This window comes from Anneissia japonica, unplaced genomic scaffold, assembly GCF_011630105.1.
Source record: "Anneissia japonica isolate Jap-2015-1 unplaced genomic scaffold, ASM1163010v1 scaffold640_len1575945_cov177, whole genome shotgun sequence".
NCBI classification, from domain to species: domain Eukaryota; kingdom Metazoa; phylum Echinodermata; class Crinoidea; order Comatulida; family Comatulidae; genus Anneissia; species Anneissia japonica.
The window spans coordinates 1,567,788-1,577,658 of NW_022684376.1; the positions used below are offsets into that span (position 1 = coordinate 1,567,788).

The 9,871-nt window shown below is 33.5% G+C and overlaps 1 protein-coding gene across 1 annotated transcript; it reads right to left on the reverse strand.

Annotated features, from left to right (window-relative positions):
- LOC117105885 (cyclin-dependent kinase 20-like) lies at positions 1-8,800 on the reverse strand. The gene is made up of 10 exons (XM_033247193.1): positions 8,662-8,800; positions 7,745-7,916; positions 7,407-7,480; positions 6,299-6,338; positions 5,972-6,160; positions 4,657-4,778; positions 4,338-4,400; positions 3,549-3,672; positions 2,188-2,343; positions 1-1,125 (listed from the first exon to the last, which is right to left on the reverse strand). The coding sequence occupies exons 2-10, from the start codon at positions 7,817-7,819 to the stop codon at positions 946-948; spliced, it is 1,023 nt and encodes a 340-aa protein (XP_033103084.1). The 5' UTR covers positions 7,820-7,916; positions 8,662-8,800; the 3' UTR covers positions 1-945.
- Positions 8,801-9,871: the final 1,071 nt, after the last annotated feature.

Genomic DNA, 9,871 nt, shown 5'->3' on the forward strand with positions numbered 1-9,871 from the left:
TGTCAATATAATATTTAAAACTTTTTATTTAGTTTTTAATGAATATTGTACAGTATAATATACAAGGTCCAACATACTTTGCATATACATAACAACTTTAACTAGTAATTGTTGTACTATATATACATATGTGCATAGTAGCTACAGTAGTATACAATACATCTAGTCTAGTAAAAATAGAGTTTAGCTCTTAGTTATAATGGCATATCTAGGCCCCCACAAGCATTACTCGTTCTCCCAGTCGCCCCTTCCCCCCAAAAAAACCACAATTCATCGGGAAGAAAAAAATGTATATGTATTTTTTGCATACTAGTAGATTGCAGATTTGATTAAATAGCCTTTGAAACCTCTAAATTGTGAAATTTTCCCCCATGGAACACTTTCGAGAGATTTTGAGAAATGCCTGACAACGTCCACTTGTTTCCGTTGGGAGCCTCAGACCTCCCCACCCCGTCACCATTGGAATACATGGGTGGAATACTTATTATTATCTCATATTTGTTTGTATTATGTACAGAACGCAGACCTTCTCATTTTTATCAAGTATTTTTACTGAAAAAAAAAGTAACCAGACCTTTGTCCACAAGTAGTAAAAGGTTTTTTTGTGGATAAACATAAAAAAAGAACTTAACCAATTCAGAGAGTGAATAAATATGTAGGTATTTATATACACCATGATAAATAAAATTACATTATCAAAACAAATACTTTTGACAGGATTCTAATTTTAATAAGTAATTCTAAAATTGATAATTAAATGTTCCTATTATTCCATATCATTGTTCTGAATAAAGTACAATAGTCAGTATGCATGTTTTCATGCATCTCAGTCAATAACTGAATGAACAGCTCAGGATATTCACACTTTTATCAAATGTAGGATCAGCTCATCAAAGTTCATCAAACACAAGAACAAGTGGGTCTCCCATTTAAGCTAAAGTCCTGTCATCGCACATATGGGGCTATCCATTCCGGATTTACCAACGATTGCTCTAGAGGGGCGTCAATATCAAACTCCTTGGCGTGTTGGGTACGGTGTCGCATGCGTTTACTGCGCTGTGGTATTGGTAGCTCGGAGTGGTGTGCTGGGAGGGGTTCGGTGAAAAAGTACGGGTGAAGAAGACCCTGCGATAAAAGCAATTGTGCAAATGTAAATATTAAATTTCAAAAACTATCACAAAAGCAATTTATAAGATGCAGATAATGCAAGGACTTTTAACTGTTACCAGGATAGGAAGCTGGCTGGTTTAAGCCGTCTATCGATTAGCCTTATATGTGGTATTGTTATGCTAATGAGCCAGATAAGCAAAATCTGCACATGTTCAGAAAGACAAAACTTTCCTTAGCCACACTGTGTATTGGCTTGGCTAGGTGTACAGCCAGGCCTAGCAAAGGATTACGGTACGGTAAAACAAAGCAAAATAAGAGTACTAATTTCTCTTGGCATGCAAGTCAATCATATTTACACACTTAAAAACAAACTACCAATAAAATCACCTGCTAGTTAAGATATAAGGCAAGTATATTCACAAATTTAATTTTAAATTGATGTGATTTTGTTTTGTAGTATTACAATGAACATCACATAGGCTAGCCTAGGCCCGGGCCTTCCTACGAATCGGTAGACACTATGAAGTGATGGAAAAGGCATATTAAAATAAAAAATATTGGCGCTTGTGAGTAATACATTTTAATTTATATAGGTAAGTAGTAAGCATATGAACAATTTTAATGCACAAGTTATTTGATAACTTCATTCTAATTGTTTTGGGTTTTTTTTTTCTGCATGTTTATAAGTGGTTAGACATGGCCTTGGCCCGGGCCAGGCTAGCCTATGTGATGTTCATTTAATTTTTCTTCTTTATACAGTACTGGGTATCCTGTATCCGACAGGGCCGAGTCATGCCTTTATTAAGCCTAAAAATGAGGGAGTAGCGTTGTAGTCGTAAGGAAAAATCCTGCTGTCACAGAAATTCAACCCAGAACCCCGGGGTTGGAAGCCAAGCATCTTAACCACCAAGCTATTCAACTCCACTTCATTATTGACTGATGACTGACAATAATGATAACGGTATTAATAAAAATAATGACGATGATAATGATAATGATGGTGATAAAGATGATGGTAATGAACATTTTGTTGCTTCTGATTTGCTGCTTTATGGAGGAATAACTGACAAAACTCACCTCTGCAGCGGAGATCCGTTGCTTGGATGGGTACACCAGAAAGCTCTTAAGAAGGTCCAGTGCTTCCTTTGCAGCATCTGGGACAATCTCTTCCAAAGGTATCGGAGGATTTTCTGGAAAAGTGATCTTGTTATAGTCTGGTAGATCTTTCATACCCTACAAAATAAAAGAAGAAAATACAGCATTATGTATAAAAATGAGCATAGGATTAATACTGAATGATTTAAATCATATACTGTTGTATTCCAATAGCTATGTTTACACAGCCGTTTGCTATCAGATACAGCAAGGCTACACTGATGACCTCCAGTCAAGCGTTTACACAATAAGTTGACTCCGATAAATACATTGGTTATACCAGAAAAAAACTGCATGCACTGCTGCTTGTTTTGAAACCCTTTGTAAGAAAAGTTTTGAAATGTATATAATTGATAAAATAACAAAATTTTTGTCTACTACTGCGGTATTTGAAAACATTTCTGCAAATAATAATAATTGTACTTCGAGCTGTTTATCAACAGCGACTTCTGTGATGATTCATACAGGCCAAACAACAGCTGTTTTGCATCAAGAACATATGGATGATCTGAGTTAACTCTGCGGCAAGGTGGAGTTAACTTATACATCATCAGAGTTACTGATCTGTTATTCAGGGTTACTAACACCATTTACGAGGCCAGTTAACACCAATATCTTCAGATAACCGGCTTCATCATGATGATCTTCTGCCATGTAAACATGGCCAACGAAGGAAATAAATGAAGGTGGTATGGACTTTATATTGCAATTACATAACTTCAATCTATGTATGTAAGGCATTCTTTGTAGCATGACCTCATAATGTAGTGGCATAAGTATATTGTGCAAGTCTAAGTACATAAGCAGAAACTTACCATCCATACTCCCAGGACGTGTCTTATTTGCACCATGGGACATACATTATATTTTATTAATTACATTTTTTTTCTTTTTAGTAAAGAATTAAAGTTTTAATTATTTGTTTTTTATAAGGACCCCTCTGGAAATCAGATTGTTTTACGACATCTTTTGTGGGCTATCTTTGGTTCCGTTGTTTTTCATGTTTCTTGTTCAAGTATTTTTTAATGTAATCGAATCAAATTTTTTTTCTCCGGTTTTATATCTGTTTTAATATTTTTCTTGTTCCCGTATCTGTTATGCTGTATTTCATCTGTATGTATGTTTTCTGGAAACAAATAAGTTCAAATCAAATCAGTACATGTACAGCTCTCCGCATTATTAGTCCTTATGTAACAAATATTATGTTTATGCTACATTATTTTATTTTTAATGTTATGTTTTGCGGCAGATCCTATTAATAAATAAAATAACAGATTTGTTACCGGCCAGGTTTCTTCAGTTGGCGTTCCCAAGACCCGGAGGACACAGCAGAGTTGCTCAATGTCATTCTCACCAGGAAACAGCGGCGAGTTATTCAACAGCTCACCAAAAATACAACCAACAGCCCTAGAAACAAAGAACAACAAAAAGAAACATAAAGCTACAGTTATTCTTTATCAAACTTTGATCACATCTGGGATTTGATCAGATTCTGAGAGTAAAGATGAATCATTTTCATTTTCACAAAGTACACGAGTAAACTAAATATAATCATTGATAAGATCAATCAATAAATCAATTTTCATTTCCATAAAAAAAATTGCAAAATAGAAAGCAAAACAAGTAAACTAAATATAATCATTGATAAGATCAATCGATAAATCAATTTTCATTTCCATAAAAAAAATTGCAAAATAGAAATCAAAAAAAGACAACAAATGATGGAGAACAAAGGTAAAATCCTGAAATGTGTTTTACTACCTAAATTCTCCAAACTAATACAGGTCTCCCTCCAATTAAAGACCACCTTTAGGACTGAGGTTCTATAGTCTTTAGCAGCTTTGGTCTCTAATTAGAATAATAAAGAGAATTTGATATTTGTGAGGTAGGGACCACAGAAAAGTGGTCCTTAATTGGAAGTTACCCCTCTTGGATGGGTCTTTAATTAGAAGAAGACCTGTATTAAAAACTTATCTTCTTATACAAGATCTACATTAATAAAATATATCAGAAAACCCCTCACCCCCCAGACCTATGTGAAGTAGGCACTAACTATTGAAAGAGTTCCTTACCATAAGTCAACACCCTCATCATATTTTCTGGCCCCGTAGAGTAATTCTGGTGCTCGATACCATCTATAAAAAAACACATTTTAAACACTTTACTTGAATAAAACAACTCAATTATTATTAATGTGAACTAGTTGTTGTAAACTATTTTCTTCCTAAAAATCTAAATTATTTTCAGTCAATTGTGAAGTCATAATTTACAACCAATTTTAATACCATAAAAAAATATGTCTATATTATGTAAATTTAAATATTGTTATTAATTTACATTTGAAATTTAGAAATTGTTGATTATTTTTAAATAAGGTAATGTTGTATTCACCTAGTGGCCACCTGATGACTATACTGACGTCCCTCTTCATTGCTGAATACTCTTGCTAAACCAAAGTCAGCGATCTTCAAATGCCCTGTCTCACTTATTAACAGATTAGCTGGTTTTAAGTCCTGAATTTAAAAATGGTGCAATTTCTCAATATAAATTTTCATAATACACTGTAATTCTGGTTTTATCTAGGATACTTATGTGGAGAAGACAAGCCAAACCAATCACTCCTCACACAAATCGTGTTTAGGAGATAATGACCAAAAATGTTGGAATGTCAAAATTTTTCAAAATCTATATTATCGCACAAAACTAAACTTTATATATCTATACATCATGCTATGTTGTTATTTTCCCCCTGTTTAACATTAAAACAAAATTTTCTTCAAAAAGCTGTATGATTAAACTCCTGTAACTTCATAACGAAATGTCGGATTTACATAATTCTTTACCATTTTATAACTTTCATTTAACTGTTTAACCTGGTATTAATTACTAAAAGTCAATTTTTTTTTTGCGAGGAGTGACTGGTTTGGCTTGTTTTTGCCATTTATGGAGATTGGCAACTCCATCACAAAAGCTGCATTACTACTGGTACTGGTATACATGACAGTCTCCAGCGAACAAATTATAAAGCCATCGAGCTGGATGCTTTGCCATTAGCATCTAGCTATTCCTTTTTCTGAATGGAATGCTCAGAATAAAGCTCTGTCCAGTGCCACATTAGTAAACTTTAAGAGATAAATTTGTGTGATGTGCCCATATATGGGAATGATGATGTCATATTACACCCAAATATGGGCACACTGTATCATAATTTATTTTTGTCACATAAATTTGATAGTGTGGACTGAGCTGAGGATATTACTATATTATATATTATTTTTATTTAATTCATCATACAAATTGGTATGATGTGCCCATATATGGGAATGATGATGTCATATTACACCCAAATATGGGCACACTGTATCATATTTAATTTTTGTCACATAAATTTGATAGTGTGGACTGAGCTGAGGATATTATTATATTATTTCAATTTAATTCATCATACAAATTTGTATGATGTGCCCATATATTGGAATGATGATGTCATATTACACCTAAATATGGGCATACCACATTTTTTTTTTCACATAAAATTTGATACTGAGCTGAGAATATTATCATACTATTTACTTTTTAATTCTCTCTATTAAAATTAGATCGGTTCTCTCATCACATTCGTGGACAATGAATATATTGATCTATTACGGTTATATTGTATAAATAAATAAATACAAGTGATTTTTATTATCCAATAGAAACTTACCCTATGCATAATTGAGTTGGCATGACAATAGGCCACGCCTTTCAGTAACATTAGCATGTAACTTTTGACCTGTGCTTCAGTCAATGGTTCTTCCGAATTGCGTACCACTTCGGATAAATCGGAGAGCATGTATTCAAATACCAGCACAAAACCAGTACCATGCGGAAACACCTCTCTTAATTTCACCACCTTACGTGTAAACGAAAATTATTTCAGAAAGATTAAAACATCTTTATTGTAAATGCTACTTACAAACAATACATGAAAAATAACTAACGAGATAAATAAGATAAAAATACAATTCAAATTTTAAACACTTAAACTTACATGTTGGTTTTCCTCTATTTCTTGCAAAGCCTTTATTTCCCTGAAAAAAAAAATGTTAAAAAATAATAAATCATCATAAATATCTTTTATCTCAAGACATAAAGCTCTCCATGTTCTGATTTCATTGTTTTTGGTAACTAATAGATGTACAATACCGTACTCGCGCGAATAAGTGCCCGGGCGCTTAAAATATTTTTTGCACTTTCTGAGGGGCGCTCATTCAAACGGGGCGTTTATTTAAACAGGGCACTTACGAAAACAGAGTGGAAATTGAGGGGGCGCTTATGGAAATAGATGAAAATCAAGGGGTTCTTATGGGAGATTATTTTAATAATTAAAAATTCAAGAGGCACTTTTTGAATGAAAAAAAGATTATATAAGGACCTTATGAATGGTGGTTAGAGAAAAGATAATCGTCCAGAGAACATGGCTTATAACAAGAATGCGTGAATATTTACATAACAGCAAAATAGCAGATGCAATTAGTGGTGGGTAGTGGTTAGCTTGATGGCCATCGGCCGATTGAGATTAGCTGGATGGCAGGATCATTGTATTTTTCTTGAAAACTCAGATGAGAATGTGCTTAAGGTCGAAAAAAGAAAAAGACGAGTAGGACTAGACATAGACAAATATGTAAAAAGATTAAAGTTGGAAATATACTGTCTGTTCAGGGATCGGAGTTCTCGTCTGTCCAAGAGAAATATCCTTATTTTGATATTGACCTAAGAAGAATGTGTTTCCACTCTACAGCTCAAATCATGCTAACAACCACAGTCCAAGGATTGATTGGATTATTGACTTACTAAAAAAAAAAAAAAATCTTATGAGGGGGCGCTTATTCAAACGGGGCGCTTAAGGAAATTTTCACGTTAGGAGGGGCGGTTATTCGAGAGGGGCGCTTATTCAAATGGGACGCTTATTTGAGCGAGTACAGTATTGTTAAAAAATGCTTATACCTATGTTTGTGTTTAAGATATTAATTTGGGTATTTGAGAGTGACAATTAAAGCCAATTTGTATGTTCTGAATATGCAATAAATACCTCAAATGACCTTAAATAAGAGCATGTGCAGTTTAAATTATGAATGAGTTTATCTGGGTCTTCTTACCTGAGAGCTGTGTTTGGAATGCCATCCTCCCATTTCCGTAGTGGAACCTTCTTCAATGCCACAACAGCGCCAGTCTAAAAGCGTAAATTAATCCAAAATTCATCTATACTATTATCTAACTGGAAGTACAAAAATGGTTTGTCAGTCTAGCCAACTAGCACACTCTTAAATTGAAATAAATATGCAGTGTGTTTGTGCATGCATGGTTAGCCTAATTGTTCATCTATCATTCAAATCTATTTTTGCAGTTATGGAACATAAGGTTCTTTGGAGGATGTACCCTGTCTCTTATACACATCTGATCAATCGATAAACAATAATAATAATAATATCCTCACTTCTATGTGCTTTGCTTTGAACACTATCCCATGAGCACCTTCACCAATACGTTCTAAAATGTTGTATTGTTCCATTTCAGATGTAGGACCAACTAAATATCAAACCTCAACCATTATGTAAATTTCAGATCATTGAATGTTTGTCAGGATTCCGGATTATGCAGTCCTTGTTCTTAAAAAGAAAAAAGAAAAATCCACATAATATTAAGTAATTAGTAAAGCTGCGCATAGTACACTAGTGGAAAGCTATTTTACAGAGTTTAGATTTAATGTTGAAAAAATTTCCTGAGGGCCTGCAAGGCCTGAAGGAAATTTTTGAATGCATGAAATCTAACCTACTGTAAGTATCATTTTGCCCTAGTGTACGATGAAGTCACTTGCCGTCTTTTAATATTAGTTTTGATAATCAACTGTGTGTAGCATGCAGTTATCAGTTGCTAAAGTGATATGACCTTTATACTGTGTGCTTATACAATTTTGCTGATTGGTGCTCATGCAGTAAGCCTATGCGTTAATACACAGAGCTAGTGAGCTACTGGTTGTACAGTACGGATACAATGAATATCTATTGTGTTTGAAGAACTTGTTTTTAATGCTATTTTGATAGACATTCATCAAAAAAATAATACAGTATCACTTTTTGGTCGGTGCAGCCAAGTAAAATTATGCGATGGTTTCATAACTAGGCTAGGCTACTCCCTAGGCAGGCCTTTGTGGGCTATATCTAATTTCTAATTTTTGTTAAGTTTATTAGAGTCCATGGATTCAAGGAATTCCTATATGCCTAGGCCTTGAGTCTCGTAATCGTATCGTATCGTCCGTAGAGTCGAATGTCTGCTGTGCGGCTAGCCTAGCCTAGGCATTTCTCCCCATCATTTATTGTATATTAAATGCTAATTGCTATCTTAGTGCTTTACCTTTGTCCCGTAACTGCAATTTGCTAGGTTAAATTAAGAACGTTTAGTTTGCAGCCAGATTTCAGCCGCAAAACTCGCAATTTTTATGATCACAACATGACAACGCAAAGCAACAGTAAACAATGTGGCAATGGCGCCCTCAATGTTGTGGCAATGGCGCCCTCAATGTTATAGCAACTTTTTTTTTTTTAACATCGAACCAAAGATCGTATAAAGATCTTTTGTGTTTCTAGCAGCGATCCTAGATATTTGCATGTGTTCCAATGTTTGCTTTTCTTTTGTATATTTTTCAGTTGTATTTGTGTTAATTTCTAGATTTCGTTTACTTATTTTTCCTGCGATATTTGCTTTTATTTTTTCAATTTAAAGTTAATGTTGCTAACTTATGCAATATCGTCCGCGTATTGCCACATTTCTGTATGTAAAGTGTATTCTTTCTTACGTAATTTATTTAATTAAATTAAATATTTTTTAATACTTGTATAATTTACAGCTTTCTCTCTCTCATCCTCCCTTCACCCTCCTCTCTTACTCTCCCTTATAGTTTTAAGAGGCATTTGCAATTATGAGAATAAAGCAATTCCTTAACAAAGCTTCAAAGGAGCTTTTCTTCTTTTGTTCGTCAGTTGCTTTGATTATCTTAAATATTCTTATAAATCACTGCCATATTATGTTTTCTAATTGGTTAATACTTTGGTACTTATTGCATGCAATATCATAAATCACTGCCATAATAATATTATGTCTTCTAATTGGTTAATAATTTTGGTCTTATTGCATATGCATTATCATAAATCACCACCATAATATTATGTTTTCTAATTGGTTAATACTTTTGGTACTTTTAAAATTTACATAGCGCCGGTTAAACTGAAGTTGTCACTAGCGCTTTTTACAATATCACCAATATAATAGCATGTCTTACTTAATGCTTTTGGTAATTATTAAATAAGCCTGCAAGTATGGATAAATTGATATTCCTAATAATGAGTCAATTAATGGTATTTTTTAATTGTGATTTTACAATTTTGCACTGAAATTCAACTTTCTAATTGCAAATAAGATATATGTTGTATACTATGTTGTAATTTCCACAGGTATGTCACAAAACTAAACAAATATTCATCCATTTACCCAATTTATTGTCAGATTTTTACACTTTCATACAAATATATACAACTTCTTTTAAACTTTAAAAACAAAACACAAT